This window comes from Propithecus coquereli, unplaced genomic scaffold (genome assembly GCF_000956105.1).
Source record: "Propithecus coquereli isolate 6110/MARCELLA unplaced genomic scaffold, Pcoq_1.0 Scaffold27, whole genome shotgun sequence".
Lineage (NCBI taxonomy): Eukaryota > Metazoa > Chordata > Mammalia > Primates > Indriidae > Propithecus > Propithecus coquereli.
In genome coordinates, this window is record NW_012148285.1 from 14,787,158 (window position 1) to 14,806,815 (window position 19,658).

Below are 19,658 nucleotides of genomic sequence, written 5' to 3' on the forward strand. Positions count from 1 at the left end.
TAGCCTTGGCAGGATATATGTGGTCTATCAAATATTCATCCTTTCTTAATGACTTAAAAACATAAAAAACCATTCTTAGCATGAGGGTCGTACAAATGGGCTGTGGACCCATCTCCTTCACCTTGCGTGTTTTAGACAGACATGCCCTGCAAAGGTTCTAGTCAACACACACTTTTCCATGTACACCAACTTGGTGGAATAAAACAGGAAATAGAAAAACTAAAAAGACTATCATACGACCAAAGGCTAACATACCTTGAATGATGACCAACCGTATCCCAAATGCCTCTCTAAAAAGCTGACTTGAATAGAAATTTTCAAAAAGCACATTTCTTCATCTTTCATTACTTGGTTAAAAAACAAAAGGTGAAAGTCTGTCACCACCATCCCAGCAAACAAGTGCAAACGTATAAAGCGGCATTACTGACCACCACCACAAACCAGGTGAACGTTAGTTCCTCTTGATTTTATTGTTCTTTTAAAAAAATAAAAGTACATCTTTTACCGATACAGGTTGGTTAGAATGTTTCTCAAGTAACGAACCCGCCCTGGCAGCCCTGCCGAGGTTCAGGAGCGCTTAAAATGTTCTATTTTCAACGACAGGAAACTTTTGCTGTTCTTTCAGAAAATAACTTAGTAACAAAAGGCAGGCCATGAAGCTGCGTGCACAATCCCAAAATTAGCGTGCTCTGTTACTTGCATCTGAAAGCGTGAGGCGGCAGTTCCTAACACGCAGTGACGAGCAGATACACCGTTGTGCTTTGGAAATCCGGTGTTGGCTTCTTTCTTTGACAAGGAAGCTGCCAACAACAATCTTGTGTTTCAATCTTATTTGAAGGTAAAGCTGGTGACTTCATGATGGCTTTGAATGAAGTCCTGTTCTTGGGGGCTGCATTACCAAGGTGGCTCTACCCCAGTGACCTCCAAGGTCCAGGAGCAGAGGTCACCTCCACGCCAGGCAGGGGACTCAGGAAAGCTAACGGTTAGGATTTACCTAAACAGGACATAGGTTTCCCATTGACCCTGGTCGACCTGAAAATTGCTCTGAATCTCAAACACACCTCTAAAAACCTCAATGAGAGGCAAATTAAAAAGTCTCAGAGGTACACTACCACAGTTTTTAAAAAGGCATGTGCCTACCATTCTGTTCTCCACTCCTGGACATGATTTCGGCACACCATAAGCACTGGGGGGTCTTGCTCTGGAAGACAATTCCAGCTGACTGGGGATGGGGGTGGGAGCCTCTGAGACGGGACATTAAAAACACCTCCCAAGACCGATCAGGACTCTTCTTGGGTTGGCTCAGCATGAGGGGGGTAGCCTCACCACCCACACTTCAGAGCCCTCCCCAGAGGGCCCAGTCTGTCCCTCTTAGCAATGCACGCACCAAGAGGGAGGCCAGGAATGAGGAGACATTTCACAGGGACAAACGAACCCCAGGGGCCACAGCTGATGGCCTCAGTCATTGGCTTGGGCCACGAAGCACAAAGCAAACTACGGTGACTGCTGGCTCCTATCTCTAATTTCAAACAAAACAACAGAACAAAAACTTAGTGTAAGGAGACGAAGAAAGGTAACAACTCCTGCACAAATACCAGGGGCTTCCGCTTCCGTGGTTTTCCTAAAGCAACATCTTGACTACACCCTGGGCCGACGGCAGCGACGGTGAGGATGTGTGTGAAGGCGGCTTCCCAAATTCCAGGCGTTTTCCCAACCTTCAGACAGAGCAAACCAAATTAAGCTGACATGACAGCTGTGACAAATCTGGGCCCACAAAGTTATAAGGGCGAATATCAAAGAGTTGGGAACAGGACCTCACAGGGTCTCAATTTTCTCTCCTGTGAAATGAAGAAAACGACACTGGCTATCCGGCTCTCAGATTCCCACACTCGCACAGAAAGCCCAGTGTCAGAAGACCCTCTAGAAACGTCCACTTGTTTGTCAATTGAAACGTAAAAAAAAAAAAAAACATATTCTTTTAAAAATCCTCTTCTGGAGGTCTGGAAGTTATGTGCATGCCACGTGTCCATCACAAACCCGTGAAATTTATGTGGCTTGGGGTCCAGGGAGGTGTTGACACACCTCACACAATTCCTGAATCCAGAAGCTGCCCCAATTTTCTTTAGGCAAGAGAATAACTGACACTATTAGAGGTCACATCTGTGTTTTCCAGTCAGGTGACTGGTTTCAGGAATCTATATATTTTTTTTTTTCTTTTGAGACAGAGTCTCCCTCTGTCATCCAGGCTAGAGCACAGTGGCATCGTCACAGCTCACTGCAACCTCCAACTCCTGGGCTCAAGCCATCCTCCTGCCTCAGCCTCCAGGACTGCTAGGATTATAGGCATGAGCCACCGCACCTGCCCAAGGAATCTAGCCTGGCTAGAAGTTCGTGCTAGTTTCCTGAAGATTCTATAGATTTCAAAAGAAAAAAAAGAAAATCGTCTAGGGGAAGCAGAATGATGTTGGAAGCTCAACTCCCCAACAAAGGATTTACACAGGACATTCTCGCAGCGTGACCATCAGTCAGGGCTATAGGATCAAACAGTGAAAATGGCACTCTCCTTGGCCCTTTGCCCAAACCAGAAGCCGCCACCTAATTCTGCCTCCAGGGAGGGGAGTAGAGGATAAAGTTCACTGGCATAATCCTCCAATTTAAAAAAAAAAAAAAAAAAATGGCTGTGGGTTAGGGATTAGCATCGTGGACCTGGAGTAGGCAGATTCTCCCCAGTAATAAGAGGTTTATCAAAAGGCACTGACCCTTTATCACCCAAAGGTGCGCTGGTGCTGCTCTGCCATCTGTCGCCACCATCCCTGTTCTTGTTCCCCCGCCCTGAGGCTGGGCCACTTGTTCGGTTTGGGGACTGATCATACACGAAGTTCCGGCAGGATGCGAGCTTGGACTCCAGTGCCTGGAGAGAAACGTGCTTTTATCTCTCCGGTTAAAGACAAGAACTCTTCCCTCTCACTGGCACAGAAAAGAACCCAAAACAATGGTTCTCAAATTGTGCTGCGCTGGAATTCCAAGGAGGGGCCCCAGAAGAATCCAACATATATTCAAGTCTCAGAACCACTTGCGGAAGATATTTGGGAAGACCACTAACCCTGATTAATCCAACACTACCTGTAGGAAACATGAAGTCAACTTTTGGAATTGTTCACTCTTGTGTTTACCTTGTTAAATGTGCACAGAGTGGTGGGAGGTCTGAACAAGGGGTTGGCCTGGTGGTGAACGGACCCTGAGGAAAGCAAAAGGCCACTGAGACCACCCCAGGCCTCTCTGTACTACTAACTGTGCTAACCACGAAAAGAGGCCTATGTATAGAGTAGAAAACCCGACAACCAAAAGCCAAAAGTAAAAACGTAAGAAATGAGTTGCGAGCGTCCAGAATACGTAGCTACGAACACATCCTCTATTCGATGACATGCTGGCAGGAATTAAATTACACGGCCTTCCAGGTGTCATTTTTAAAAATAAACAACTACAAAGAATAGCTACATTATTGCTTGAGCACAAAAGAATCCCTCCCTGTAATTAATATAAAACCTGAAGGCCAAGTGCTTTGCCCCAGTCTGTTCAAGATCATCTTTTAAACTCCCAGAGAAACCAAAAAAAAAAAGAGAGAAGGCACTTCATAAATGCCCCTTGGTTTTTTCAAATTAAAGAAAAAACCACAGAAACCACCCTAATTTCCCAAACTGCCTGCAGGAAAAATGGTGTAAGGGAAAAAAGACACACCTAGGGATCAAACGGAAGAGGCAGGGTCAGAGCTCGGGGTGTCTGGCAGTAACTCCCACGGGAAGCGCTAATGATTCCCAGGGACGCTCAAGGACCCGCCACACCTAAAACTCAGGACGCCTCTGTCACAGGGAAAGGAACTGGTAAGATTAACCCCCTCTCATATCCCGAAAGGCGAGGCACGCCGAACCCCACAGGGACACGCGGCCTTACCCCCACTTTCCGCAGCAGGTCTCCCACAATGTTGAGGGCTGATATCCGGGCTGCGGGTGTGAGGGGGGTCCCCCCAGTGGAGTCGTCGAGGCCTGGGTGTGCAAAGAAAAGGGCACGTTACACACCAACCCACAGCCACATCTGTGCACCAACATCTCTAAAGCTGACACCGTGGGGTCAGAGGGAAGCTGACACCATCCCTTAGCATTGGAGATGCCCTGTCGCACCCAATTGCATGACACGCCAATAGCCTATTTGACAGCCGACGTTTCAAGTCCTTATGATGACGACATATCAAACATTTATTTTTACATGTTAGTCTTTTTAAGCAAAACCAAAGCAAGTCCTCTGGAAATTCGAGGAATTCCATACAGTTGACACTAATGGCATCTGTGATAAATACAACAGATGTGAATAGAGCGAGCCAGCTTTACAAGGGTCCCACGTCATAGAGCCCCCTCTCCTCAGAGTGGGGTCTACGGCCCAGCAGTGGCAGCGTCACCTGGGCACTTAGCAGAGATGTGGCATCTCAGGCCCCACCCAGACCCACTGGGTCTGCATTTTAACCAGACACCCTGGTGAGTTGTGTACATATGACCGCGTGGACAACTCTAGCCTGGGATTCCAGAGATTCCGCTAGTCTCTTTGTCCCCAGGGGACAGCCTAAAGGATAAGGCAGTAGACGGTAATGGAAGCCTGGAGCTGGCCGGCCTGCCTGGGTTTGAACCCAGCTCTGCCACCGACTTGCTGTGTGACTTTATTAACTCAGGGCCTCAGACTCAGTGGGGACAGTACTTGTTACATGGGCCTGCAGTGAGAATTCGGTGAGGTCACAAATGCCAAGCACTTTGAGCAGAGTGGCCAGCACATACCGAGCACCCGATAATTGTCTATTATTAGCATTTGCTATAAGTGGCCCGATCAGAGTCTCACAGTTAAGCAACTGGCAGGAGGGGCTGGGGCGAGAGCTCAAATTTCTTAGTTTTCCTCACACAACACAGGTTACTACTCTGCGTCTAGTTCTAGATGGATGTGTCGTTGGACTTACAAAATGTTTTTTTGATTTTTTTTATTTGGGCACTGACATTGCAAATTTGGGAGGTTTCATATTCAAAACAGAGAATTTCTGGGTTTTGGTGAAGAATGGGCAATTCTGCTAATGAAGGGCCCACATTCCTTATGGTAGAAGCAGAGTGGCTGCCACCCCTCTTCTGGATGGGGTTTCCATTCTCCGCTTTGCCACAGACCCCACTACTCCCTACCGTCTCACACCTAAGACACTCTTTTCATTTATCTTGATGCGCCACTGCCACAAGCATCCCAGTTTGCTCCCTGCGACACAATCTGCTCCAAAGCTTCACACCCGGGACCCACCCCAGATTCTCACCCTGGAATGCTTCGAGCAACAAAATCCCCCCAGACTCCCCACCCCTTACCACGCCTGAAGGTCCCTGGAGTGTTTAAACTGGAGCTGGGTCCCCGATGTGCGATGGGAGTGGATGGCACGGAGCCAGTGGCCTGTACAGCAGTGTCTGTCCTTTCAGTTTCCACTGCACTGGGCAAGGGAGTCCTGGGTTTTTCTTGCTTCTGTTGCACGGCCAGTTCCTGCCGCAAATCTGTGCCAGGAGAAGGATTCGGATATTTAAGTCCTTGCATTGGGTGGGCAGGGTATAGGTGGGGAGGTTTGACAGTAGACGCTGCTCAGGGAGAACTACCAGGGTGAAAACTCCAGGTGGAAACCCCGAATGAAGTGAAACCCATGGGACCTTGCCCAGCTGGCTTGCAAAATGACAGGACTTCTTTCGAGTAAAAAATGAAATGGTTTAACATTTTTTTCTTTTTGAGAAAGTCTCACTATGTTGCCTGGGCTAGATAGAACGCAGTGGCGTCACCACAGCGCACTTCAACCTCAAACTCCTGGGCTCAAGCGATCCTCCTGCCTCAGCCTCCCGAGTAGCTGGGACTACAGGGAACGCCACGATGCACAGCTAAGTTTTCTACTTTTTGTAGAGACAAGGTCTCATGAAGTTGCCCAGGCTATTCTCGAACCCCTGGCAGTGATTCTCCCACTTCGGTCTCCAAAGTGCTGGGATTATAGGTGTGAGCCACTGCGCCCAGCACAACGTTTATAATTTTTAAAAAAACTAGTGGCAGTGACACACTAATACTTTATTATTAAAAAAGAATTCCAACACAGCAATTTATATAGAATACTAAATCGAAGTGTGCTTCCCAACGTACCCCCAAAACGTCCCTCCTCACTCGTAATCACTGTAACATGTGGATCTGTTCAACCTTTGTTGTCTGCACAAACATACACTTTATATGTATGTAGTTCTCTATTAAGCATAAAATAGAAACAGTTTTTATTAAGCATAAATGGAAACATACAACATCCGTCTATGACTTGTTCTTCCCGTTCAATGGTACGCCTTGGCAATCTTTCTATGACTGCATGGACAGCTCTACCTTGCTACTTTTAACAACGGCTTAACATTCTGTGAAATAAATCCATGTCATTTATTTAACCATTTACTGATGGGCATTTAGGAGTAACTACTTTTTAAACTTAGGAGTTTTTCTCTTTAATCCTTCATCTACTAGCTACACATAAGAAACCAAATTAATGTTACATACAATTAATTAGGACTTAAAAAAAATCTCTTCTACACCCAAACTTGGATCATTCACCAATCAATGTCTTGCTGCAGTTTGAAAACTCTGCTTCTGGAACTGCCAGCCTCTGAAGGGCAAAAGCTGAGGAGCTTTCAGAGTTCTAAGGCAAATGCAGAAGTTGCTAACGAGTCACAAAAATAACAGGCCAGGCCAGCAATTCCACCAGAAATCTCTCCCACGAAAGTCTTGTCCTCCTCCTAAGCATCAAGCCATTCTGGTGAGTGTGTGAATTATAGACCAGGGAGAATCTTACCTGAAATGAATTCTGCAAAACTCCAAAATAAGGGCTTAATCTGTGAACCTCAACGCTATTTCTGTAAATACCCACAAGGGGCCTTTATGGGGTTGGACGATTCTTCTCACGGGACAGGGACCAAGGCAAGACCCTGCCTGGTGTGGTCCTATGTCCTCTGACCGGACCTCCTGTGTGCAGAGCAGGGTGCAGATTGCTAGTAGATGCAATCCTGGGTAAGGCCGTGAGACAAAAGGTTCCCAGGGAGGGAGAGGGGACAACGCTGGTGAAGACAAGGAACAAATGCCGGGGCCTCCTACCTCTGGCTTCATCCTTCAGTCTCTGAACGGATTCCAGGAGATTCTCCTTCTCGTCAAGTTCACTTTCCAGGAAGGCATTTCTTTCGATGGCTTGATTCAAGCGCTGCTCAAAGTCTTCCAGAGACATGATCGTGGCTCTGAGTAAGAGAAGAGCAAAATGAACCAAGAGCGCAAACGGCCGCATCCCTCAGGTGCCCGCAGACCCAGGAGATGCAAAGGGTCAGATATACCTGGGCCTGAGTCCCAGCACTGGACTTCCTAGATGCCACAGACCTGGGTGAGTCCCCTAACCTTCTGGGACTTGGGCTCTTCACCTGCAGAATGGAACTCATCAAAGCTCATGAGGTGCACAAGGTCGTCCTAAGGATTAAATAAGATAATGTCCATGCGGCACTCAGCCATGAGCCAAGGCACTATCAGGACTGCAGGTGGTGACCAGCTGTTTGAGAAGAGCTGTATGCTGTGCCTTCTCTTGGAAGCTCACAACGATAACTAGTGTTAAGAAAAGACTAATAGGCCAGGCGTGGTGGCTCACACCCATAATCCCAGCACTTTGGGAGGCCAAGGAAGGATTGCTTGAGGCCAGGAGTTTGAGACCAGCCTGGGCAACACAGTGAGACCCCAACTTTACAAAAAATTAAAAAATTAGCTGGGCGTAGTGGCACGTGCTTGTAGTCCCAGCTACTCGGGAGGATGAGGCAGGAGGATCGCTTGAGCCCAGGAGTTTGAGGCTGCAGTGAGCTATGACTGCACCACTGTACTCCAGCCTGAGTGACAGAGTGAGACCCTGATTCAAAAAAAAAATTAAAAAAAGACTAATAGAATGCACACACAATTGAATAGCATGCATTTAAACAGGTGGAAGAGACCACCTTTAACTTCTCAGTTACTTTCAAGTTTAAAAAGTTCAAAATGCCCAGCACCGGCCCAGCTGCCCTGCTAACAACCACTTCTTGTGAACAATGTGAATACTGTTGTAAAGGCACTGAGAAGTGTGGTAATAAAGAGATCTGTTTAACTTCAGGCAAACTACCTTCTCTGTGCCTCAGTTTCCTTATATGCAAAGCAAGGGTAGTAATAATACCCGCACACAGGGCTGTGGGGGGGGAAGGAGCGGGGGTGAGAGGTGGGGGGTGGCAGATAAAGTAATACAGGAAGCACACGACAGAGGTTTCACATGTAAGTGTGCTCAGTACGTGCCAGCAATTTTTACTATGGATGCCAAGTCTGTCCCCGAAGACCTTTACCATCCTGCTAACTGTATCCTGCAGTGGCCAGAGGCACGTGTTTAGAGAGGAACCCAGGAGTATACACCCCGATCCTCCACCCTAAGACTAACTGGGTATCTTTGGGCAACTTAGCCTCTTTCATGCTCAGTTTCTTCAACTACAAAATGAGGACCGATTCATTCATTTATTAAACATATGCTACTATGTCTAGATGGAGTTATATTAGCACCTACCCCCAAAGGGTCTTCAGAGGTAGTGAATAGGGTAATGACACCAAAAGTGCCTGATTAAAAACAAGGTGGTAATAATTAGGAGTACAATACTAGAATCAGTTTTTTTTTGAGACAGAGTCTTGCTCTGTCTCCTGGGCTGGAGTGCTGAGGTGTCATCATAGCTCACTGCAACCTCAAACTCCTGGGGCTCAAGCGATCCTCCTGCCTCAGCCTCCCAAACAGCTGGGACTACAGGCACATGCCATCACGCCCAGCTAATTTTTCTGTTTTTTCTAGAGATGGGGTCTCGCTCTTGCTCAGGCCGGTCTCCAACTCCTGAGCTCAAGCAATCCTCCCACCTTGGCCTCCCAGACTGCTAGGATTTCAGGCATGAGTCACTGCACCCAGCTAGAATCAGTTTAAATGACCCTAAGCTTGACATGTCAAACAGCAACAAAAAAGATAAAATACCCAGGAATTCAGGTAACAGCAAATATGCAAGGCTGTACTGTAAGGTACAGAATCCTTGTGGAAATGCAGACATACTGTGTTTATGGAGAGGAAGACCCAGTGCCATGAAGAAATCAGTTCTCCCTAAGTTAAACTGGAAGATTTAATACCATTTTAATAAAAATACGAATAGATTTTTATTTGGGGGAGGAGGCACAGGGAGACTGATTTGAAAGATCCTATGACAGTGAAACAAGAATGTCCAGAAGTCGGAAAAAGAAGAGCTCAGGGAACGACCCGTACCAGATACAATGGACAAGCTGTTATAGAGCCTCGACAACGAACAACAGTACGCTACAGGTTATAAGGACAGACAGACCAGGGGAACCAGAGGTTCAGAAATAGATGACAATTTATGACAAAGATGGTCTCACAAATCACTGGCAAAAAGACGGCAGGTTCAATTCTAGGTTTGGAGACCACTGGGTAGCTACCTGGAAAAAAATTAATGTTGGAGTCATAGCTCATACTGCAACTCAACATAAGTTCCAACTGAATCGGAAAGTTAAACTCAGTATTTGATCAACATCTACTATTTGGCTTCTGGAATGCTAGAGAACCGAAGACTACCTTCAGCAGCATTTCTGAACCTGTGTGGATCATAATCGTGTGGTTGTATATAAGCAGCGTAACAGCATCAATAATACTGTCGAGGGATTTTGTTCAGATTTACTGGTACTATCTGAATATTTGCTTTCAAATAAAGGTCAGCATCCTAGTTGTGACCAGACTGAAAATCACTTTGTGTACTTTTTATGTTGAAATTCTGTCAGCTGATATACAAAAGCATATAAGAGTGAAACGCTTTCAGATTCATAAAAGGTTGTGAAAGACAAAAAAATCAAAAAAAGATTTAAAAAAGAATAAAATGCTGCAATAATTGGTGACTGCAAAAGCTGTTAATCTCATGTAGTTACTGAGAACTTGAAAATACTTAGATTTTCAGTAAACGTTGAGTATTAACGGATACATTTGTTAGATAGCTAAGAACATATCCTTTTTGACCCAATAAGTGCTTTAAAAGTCTATAGAATGAAAACACATGGAAAAGTAAAATCAGATTAAATCAATTTAAATCTTTGTAAAACTTCTGGGACCTTAGCACCCACATATTAAACTAAATAACCTTTAAGGGATGTATTTAACTTTTAGTTACTTCTGATGAGGCCCTGCGTCTGTCAAGGTTATTCCTGTACGAAGTCTCTCTCCTCGGTCAAAAGTTGAGTCATTTAGTTTTAGGGACACATAGTATAAGGGCCGTAAGAGCGACCAAACAGCTGGTGGTACTGAGAAATGATTGTTCTTGCAGTAGCCTGCCACATTTTCTAAATATAACCATTAAAATGTTACAATAAAATTGTAATATTTTAAAACTTTTTTTAAATAAAACTTTGGTATTCTAGAACTTTATCCTACCTCATCTGATTTTGACACACAACTATTCAGCATTTGGCTAAAAAGTGAAACCAGTATATCTTTAGTACAGAGAGAAAGAGAGAGAAAAGAAAAGGAAGTTAAAGAAAACATAAAAATATTAATACGAGAAAAAAACACAGGCTAAGTGCCTTATCACCCTTGGAGTACAGAAGGCCCTTCTAACTATGATTGATGAATAAATGTCACTACATGGAAATCAAGTAACTTCTGTACAGGAACACACACAATAGACAAAGCTGGAAGACAAGTGACCAACTCCAAATGCTCTCCTGTCACAGACAAATATATAAATACCTCCCGGAAATGACGGGAAAAAGAACCAAAATAAAACCAACAACTCAATTTAAAAACAGGCAAAGATAAACAGAGTTCATACAGAAGAAAACAAAACAGCTCTTAAGCACATGAAAAGGAACTCCAGGTCACTCAGAAATGCACCTATTTCTCACCTTTTCAACCAGCAGAAATCCAAAGTTTGAAAACCACTCTTCTAGGGAGGCTATTTATAATAGAAAACGGGGACTTACACACTTAGCTGTTGGGAATGTAATCTGGTACAACCATACAGAGAACTGAGCAATACCCATCAAAATCACATATACATGCATCCTTTGACCCAGCAATTTTACTTCCGGGAATTTATTCTACAGATACCCATCTGTGCAAGGTTACTCATTATGGTAATGATTATCATTGCAAAAGAATGGAAATGCATCCACAGGAGACTAGATAATACATTATCATCATACCATACAATACCAACCATACAATAGAATATTCTGTATTTGAAAAAAAAGAACAAGGAATGCTCTGTCCTAATAAAGAATGATTTCCAAGCTCTATTGTTATCTGAAAAAGCCAAATGTACAACAGTGTGTATACAATGCTTTTTTGTTGGGGAAAAAAGGTGGGGGTAAATGGTTACTAGGAATATCTTTTTATCTGCTTGAGTTTATATTTTTAAAAAACTCTATCCCTTTGCATACAATTTTTGAACCATGTGAATGCACCTTTGTGGCAGACTATATTATTGGCCCCAATTCTTCACCCCTCCCTGCATCCACACCCTTGCCATGGCCTCACTGTGGGTGGAAAATACTTTCCCACCCTTTGACTCAGTGTGACTATGTCACTTGCTTTGATCAATGATACACAAATGGAAGTGACGGTATGCCAGTGGCTTGTCAGAAATCAGAATGTGGCTTTACATACAGTAAAGCCACAGTAATCAAGTTGTTATGTTTCTATCTATCTATCTATTTATTTATAGAGATGGGGTCTCGGTTCTTGCTCAGGCTGGTCTCCAACTCCTGAACTCAAGCAATCCTCCTGCCTTGGTCTCCTAAAGTGCTAGGATTACAGGCATGAGCCACTGCGCCTGCCCCAAATTGTTATGGTATTGGTATAGCAGTTTACAAATTGTACACTGGACCAAAATAGAGAATCCAGAATTAGATCCCAGGATTTATGATAAATTGACATTATGAGAGTTGAATTCCAATACAGTGGAAAATAAGAGTGTCTAATAAATAATGCTGAGCTGGCACAACTGGCTACCTACTTAAAAGAAAAAAAATGGACCCATATCTTTATACTAGATACAAAAATTAAGTCCAAGTGAATTAAGGCATATGTGTAAAAAAATTAAACAATAAAAAAGAAAACACACAATCAAAAGATTGAGGAGACTCCCCTAGTGAAGTCTGGAAATTTAGAAGCTATAAAAGGAGACATAATTGATGAAATAAACATGGAAAATATTTGTATGGAAAATGATACCACAAAGTCAACAGACAAAAGATTATTCTGGAAAAAATATTTCCAAAGCAGGAGAAAAGAGCAGTGGCAAAAACATACAAAGAACTTTTAACACATTGATAAGAAAGGAGGTTCCACTTCTGGTAATGATGAAGTACCTTGTCTCAGGCCAAACCTCCTACAGAATACAAATATAAACTCTGGGTAAAATGTGAAAAACAATGACCTGAAGGCACTGGCAGAAACTGGAAGGGGGTCAACGCTTGGAAAAGAATGACACTGGGTGGACTTTGCATCTTTACAAGCTTTTTGCCTAATGCTCCAGTGATAGAAATCCAACCCCACAAGGGAGCCCCAAATTCTGCATATTAATTTTCCCCCCATCTCTGGCTTCCCCTGAACCATGCGTGCACACGGCAAACTTGAAGCAGCCCAGTTAAGGCTAAAAGAACCAAACAGATTTCAGCTACTGCTCATCACAGGGGATACAGAGTCTGGAATGTGAGTTTAGCCAAGTACATTGCCTGGAAAAAAAAAACAGATAAAAACCCAACATAACAGAATTCATAGTCTCTGTAACACAGCATTCACAAGGTCCAGACTACAACCCAAAATTACTGGACTTGTGAAGTGCCAAGGAAAATGTGACCTAAATCCAAGAGAAAAACCACCACTGGAAACCAACCCTCAGACCAGATGATGGAAATATCAGAAAAAGTGGGAGGATCACTTGAGCCCAGGAGTTTGAGGCTGCAGTGAGCTATGATGACACCACTGCACTGCAGCCTGGGCAACACAGTGAGACCCCATCTCAAAATCGGCTATCATAATTATGTTCAAGGATATAAAAGAAATCTCAGTATAGGAACAGAAATTACATTAAAAAAGAACCAAATGTAAATTCTAGATCTGAAAATACAATGTCTCTAAAATTAAACATTTTTTGATCCAGTTTAACAGCAGATTGGAGAAGAGAGAAGAGGGAGTCTGTGAGCTTGAAATTAGATCAACATAAATTACTCAATTTAAGGAACTAAGGGAAAGTATTTAGAAGAAAAACTAAACAGAGTCTCAGGGACCTGTCTGGCAATATCAAAAGGATGTGTTTAGTTCGTGTCCCAGAAGGACAGGAGGAAAAAAATGGGGCAGAAGAAAATCTCTGATGAAATAATGACCCAAGTTAAATTTGGAAAAAGACAAATTTACAGACTAAAGAAGCACAGCAAACCACTATCAGGATAAATAAAAATAAAGCCACATCTGGGTATGTCATAATCAAACTACTGAAAACCAAAAATAGAGAATCTAAGCAGCAGAGAAAACAACATATTACACACAGGAGAGTGACTATTCAAAGGGTCCTTAACTTCTGATCAGAAACAAGGGGATCAGAAGGCAGTGCCACATCTTTAAAATGCTCAAAAGAAAAAAACCCCTATCAACCCAGAATTCTACCTCCAATAAAAATACCCTTCAAGGACAACGGCCAAATAAAGACATTCCCAGATAAAAGGATAATTCATGGCCAGCGTATTTACACCACGGGAAAACACCACAGGCAGTGTTTCAAGTGGAAGGGACTCGATGTCAGACAGAAGCTGAGGTCTTCAGAAAAGAATGAAGAGCACCCAATGTGCCAATAAATATAAAAGGCTCTGTTTCTACCCTCTTAATTTTTTAAAAATACAGATGAGTTTTTAAAGCAAAAATTATAACAAGGACTTGTGGAATCCACAGCATTTGGAGGTGTAATAGCTATGACAACTACAGCATCAAGTGTGAAGATGGTAAATGAAACGCTAAGGTTGCACCGTTGTTACTTTTGCAGGAAGTGATACGGTATTAACTAAGTAGCCTGGAAAGTTAAAGATGCATCGTATACCCCACGGCTGCAGTCCCCAAACCCCAGACCATGGCCCAGTACCACTCTGTGGCCTGTTAGGAACTGGGCCGCACATCACTGCGTGAGCTCCGCCTCCCCACCCCACCCCCAGTCTGTGGAAAAATTTTCTTCCGTGAAACCGGTCCTTGGTGCCAAAAAGGTTGGGAATCGCTGCCCTAAGGCAACTACTAAAAAAAATATAATGCAAGTCACTTTGGGGACAATGAAAATGTTCTGCATCAGAACAGGTGTGTGGGTTACATGCATGCACACATTCGTCAAAACTGATAGAACAGTACTCCTAAAATCTGAGCATTTCACTGTACGTAATTCATAAATAAATTTTTTAAAACACAAGTATTTTTGTCAAAAAAAAAAAAGGGGGCCCAGCTCAGAGTGATTATTCCGTAAATGTTAGTTATTGTTATTATTCTGCTAAACACTACATCAGTTTACGAAACACTGTTCCTTGAATATGCTCCTTTCCTTTCTACCTCAGGGCCTTAGCACATGCTCGTCCTGTCTGGAATGCTCTTCTCTCTCTGATCCCCTGGATAATAGCTAGTCATCCCTCTGGTCTTAGCCTAACTGGCATTTCCTCTGGGAAGCCTTGCCTGACATTCTCCCACCAACAGCCAAATAAACATATCCTATTACATGCTCCCACAGAACCCGGGACTTCCAGCACTTATTGCTGTAATTAAGTTGCACTTATTTGCTATTGTCCATTTCCCCCATGAGACTAAGATCCACAAGCGCACTGGCTTTGTTTTGTTCACTGCTGAGTTCTCTCTGCTCAACATAGCGTCTGGCACCTAGTTGCTGGGGACAAAAAGCAGAGACTAAAGGCTCCCAAGCCTGTTTTCTTCTTCCCAACGCACCGCTTGGCTCTTTCCAAGTCATCATTGGCTTGCTCCAGCTCTCTGATGTATTTCTGCAGCTGATCTTTAATTGCCTTGGTCTGTGCGAGGTCATCCTCCAAGGCCGAGATCTGCCGGTAGCCTTCGGAATGCTGCATTTCGAACTTCTCCTGAAGGACAAAACAGACACTCGGTGAATGATTCCAGACTTCTGATTAGCTATGTTTGTTTCTCTTCCTTGTCATCTCCTTAAAAACAATGAAGTTTAATTCTGGAACACGTGCACTCCTGCTGCAGCGGACATTCGTCATTTTGTGGCCACTGAGTATCCATTCTGCCCCACAGAGAGAGAGAGAAAGAGAGAAACAAAAGAAAGAGAATAGAAAGAAAGAAAGAGAACAGAAGGAGGGAGAGAGGGAAGGAAGGAAGGAAGGAAGGACAGAGAGGGATCCTGTTATTCATTACCAAAGGAAGCTTAGTGTGATCTAGCTAGTGCTTTCTAAAGGCAAGGAACAGTCCAGATAACATCTCAATGATTCCGTTGCCCGGCTGGAGCACTAACATTTATCACTTATTCTGTGCCAACTTCCAGGCTAAATACACTACATATGTTGCCTCATTTAATCCCACTTCAGCGATGTGAGATCTGAGGCTCAGTTACTTAACTAGCCCAAAGTGGTAGTAAATGACTAAGCCAAGATCAAACCCAGGCCAGCTGGGCTGGTGCTCTTAAACAACTGTGCTAAATGGCACTAAACCATTTCAATCCAGGTTGCCTAGCTATTGAACATTCTCGATTCTGCCCCTGCTCCTCTTTCATGTTACTTTCCTTCATCAAACACCCAACTTATATTCTACAAACGTGAATGAAAACACTCACTTCCCACAAGAAAACGCCCAAGGTCTAATTTGAAAGTTAAAAAAAAAAAAAAAAAGGCAAGTTCCTTTTCTTGACTCAGCCATGTAAACAAAGCTGTTGCTAGAAACAGTCCGGATGTGCTGGGGAGAGTGATGTAATGGTGCCTAGGCCAGAGAGGGTGGCGAGAGCCACTGTGAAAGAAGAATGTCCGAAGAACAAATAGATTATTTATAGGGTGACGACACGGAGGGCACTGCACATCCTCCCATTTTCTGGCTGTGAGCACAAAGTGTCTGCACTCAGGCAAACACAGGCCGACCAGGCCTCATTCCCAGGCATGGCTCTGATCACCTCACGCCCTTTATCTGGGGACATTTCCAAATAAAACAGGATCCTAGGCCATTAACCTAAATTCAAATGCAGCTTCCAAGAGGATGCAGTGAATGGCCCCACCACCTGCACAGAGATTCTTATGGTCTCCTTTGAACTTGTGGACGTGAACACCTGTTGCTACAATGTTGTGCTTTCATTTGGGGCTAATTCCAATAAGCTGTCAGCTGATAGGGACATCAATAGATGCTCTGTTTGATCCCTTACAGACTTTTTCAACTTGTGATGAATAAGCCAGTTGTTTAGAAATCCGCCTCAGCTGAGTACATTTCTCTTAGGTGATTGACACGTTTGCTGGTGGCAGGGGGTACTGTTATTCCAAAGTACCCGTATTTGTCCCCCACTCTGTGCTGAGTCCCATGCACGTGTCATGTGGTTGTAATGAAGAGGTCTTCTGCAGGTTCAAGAGCTTGGTCTTGAACAGTTAATTACTTAGTAACTGCTTGATATTTATTTAGCATCCATGGAGAGCCTCTTACCCTCTCCAAATTGTAGTTCATACCACTAATTTTCCTCCTACACTGATTTTCATCCAAGTCCCCCTTCAATTTAAGAACTACACTGATTCCTTGTTGCCTATGGCAGGGGTCAGGCTTTGAACAAATGAGGGAAGGTGGCCAGGGGTAGGGCTAAGCAGCAACTGACACTCAGCCCTCAGCGTCAGGGATATGGAGACTGGGGTACACTTAAGAATGAATGTTTGTTCTAAGCAACCAACGACTCAGCTTGGTGGTGGTGTGGAAGAATGCAGGCCTGGTGTGGCCAAGTCTTCCAATTCTCAAGGGAAGTCAGAAATCCAGACTTTTGGCCATCTGTGGCAGCTCACTCCTGTAATCCCAGCATTTTGGGAGGCCGAGGCAGGAGGATCACTTGTGGCCTAGAGTTTGAGACCAGCCTGGACAACATATGGAGACCTCATCTCTACAAAAAATTTAAAAATCAGGTGGGCATAATGGCGTGTGTATATAGTCTCATCTACTTAGGAGGCTGACGCAGGAGGTGCTTAAGCCCAGGAGTTCAAGGCTGTGGTGACCTAGGATTGTACTACTGCACTCCAGCCTGGGTGACAGAGCGAGACCCTGTCTTAAAAAAAAAAAAAAATATCCAGATGTTTGTAGGAAGCCTTACAATTTCGATGGCTGGAAATATACATACTAAAAGGCAAGTATGGTAAATATTACCGGCAGAGCCTAGATGGTGGGTATATAGGTGCTCACTGGACAATTCTTTCTATCCTGCTGTGTACTTGAAACCTTTCATGGGAAAATGTTGAATAAAAACCACTAAAGCCTAAGCAAACATCTACGGGCCAGAATGCTCTGCAGATGGCCAGTTCGGGCACTCTGGTCTACCTTGAACTTCACCGCTCAGCTTCCACAGTCTTTGGGGACCTTTCCTCTCCTCCTTCCTGAACCCCCATCCATTTGTTGGTCCCACTTTTTGGCATGTACTAGCAATGCTGGGCTTCCCAAGGTCCACGCGACTCACTCTTGTCCTGTGACGGGCCCAGATTAGCTCTTCATCAACCCCATCTGCTGAGCACCCAGCCGCTGGCTACACTCCCACCATACACACACACACAGACACCCAGAGACAGCAGCTCGAATCCCCCATCCGCTCTCCCAAAAAGCCTTTCCCAACCCATGCAGCTCTCTCCCTCTTGGAAGGCTCTCACGTCACAACTGCGATTGCACTTTAGGTCCCTAACTGCTTCACGGTGTTAGCTCTGTCTTCCAAAAGCAGCTTCCAGAGGGCAATGAGCACTTCTCCTTTCACCGTCCTGGGCACATACTGTATGGCTATAGCTGTTCCCCTCAATGACTCATCAAAATTTACATGGGGAGATTTAAAAAAAAAAAAAAAGAAGACACAGACATGCCAGGGCCCCATCCGGACTTACTAAGAAATAGAATCTCAGAGCAGGGTACAGGGGTAGGGACAGGGAGAGAGGGTGCAGGCTTGCTGATGTTTGTGATGCTGGCCTGGGGATCGTGCCTGGCAGCAGGGCTGAGAGCCAGTCTCTGGACACAGTTCCTCTGATCACCTGCTGAGCCCTGGAGACTGTACAGAGAACACCATCTTTACCCTGCGGAGCAGTGGTTCCCTACGTACTCACCCGTGTCTGGAGGCAGTTTTGGTTGCCACAGCCTTGGAGGGGAAGAGGATGCTGCAGCACCCAGTGGGTGGAGGCCAGGGATGCTGCTCAACGTCCCACAGTGCAACACTCAGCCCTACCCTACAGAGAATGATCCAGACCCAATGTCAACAGTGCCCAGGATGAGAAGCCTGCTCTGTGCAACAGAACTTTCCATAATGATACGACAGAAATGTTCTATAGCCCCTGTCCATTAATGACAACCCACTAGCACATGTGGCCCTTGGGCACTGGAGATGTGGCTAGTGTGACTGAGGAGTTAAATTTTTATTGTCATTCCCTTAAATTTCAACCTTCACATGTAGCTAGGGGCTACCATACTGGACAGCATAACTCTGGACCTTATAATGATCAGCAATTCTAGCGACACTCCATACTCTAGAAATGTCTCCCTGCCACGTGCCCTGTGAAACTGGTGCAGACAACCAAGAAAGTCTGTGACAACATGCACGTGACTTGCTTCTCATTGAGCTCCACCTGTCAGGGGCATGAAGAGTTCAACGACCATATCTGCTCCCCAGGGCCTGGGCCCCTCGCCACAGGGCTTCTCCTTCCAGGCACACACACCATGTCCGTGTCAGAAGCCTGTCTATACCTACGTGCTTTTCCTGTCGGCCCCTCACCTTGATGGTTTCTAGCTCCGTGCGCAGGCGGTTATTTTCCGACAGGAGGTCTCTGTTCCTGGTTTCAATTTGTTGCAGCTGCGTCTCCAATTCAGCTTCATATTCTCGGCTTCCCTCCTGGAATTCTCGGAGTTCCTCTTGCGTGTTCTCCGCCCTAGGGCAGAATTCCCAAATGTTAAAATAATAATGTACCGAGTACTTAACATGTGCTGGGCATTGTACCGTCAGACGTGGCACATCTCTTTATTCAACTGCCTTTGAGGCAGAAATTATCATTATTCCCATTTTACAGATGAGAAGATGAGGTTTGGACAAGATGAATGACTTGTCTAAAGGTCACACAAAATCAGGAATAAGACTTGGACCTGAACCTAGGTGTGCCTGACTCCAAAGCCAATTCTTAACTAGTTCACCACTCATTCATTCAGCATATACTTTTAGAGCCCAGCATGTACTAAATATACTTTGGATTTTGTATCCTTGGCAGATTTATTTATAAGCATATTTCCAGGAACTGGACATACCATAAATGCTCACTTATCGCACCACCATAATCTGTCCCTG

General features: G+C 44.6%; 1 protein-coding gene across 1 annotated transcript in view; it reads right to left on the minus strand.

Annotated features, from left to right (window-relative positions):
* Positions 1 to 485: 485 nt before the first annotated feature.
* The window catches only part of NDE1 (nudE neurodevelopment protein 1), a 32,737-nt gene continuing 13,564 nt past the window's right edge, over positions 486 to 19,658 (minus strand). The window contains exons 2-8 of the mRNA XM_012647560.1: positions 19,095 to 19,248; positions 15,089 to 15,237; positions 7,180 to 7,316; positions 5,388 to 5,567; positions 3,952 to 4,043; positions 2,760 to 2,911; positions 486 to 1,715 (exon numbers count right to left, since the gene is read on the minus strand). Of these exons, the coding sequence (XP_012503014.1) occupies positions 1,622 to 1,715; positions 2,760 to 2,911; positions 3,952 to 4,043; positions 5,388 to 5,567; positions 7,180 to 7,316; positions 15,089 to 15,237; positions 19,095 to 19,248 (958 nt within the window). The 3' untranslated portion in view covers positions 486 to 1,621. The remainder of the gene's footprint in view (positions 1,716 to 2,759; positions 2,912 to 3,951; positions 4,044 to 5,387; positions 5,568 to 7,179; positions 7,317 to 15,088; positions 15,238 to 19,094; positions 19,249 to 19,658) is intronic.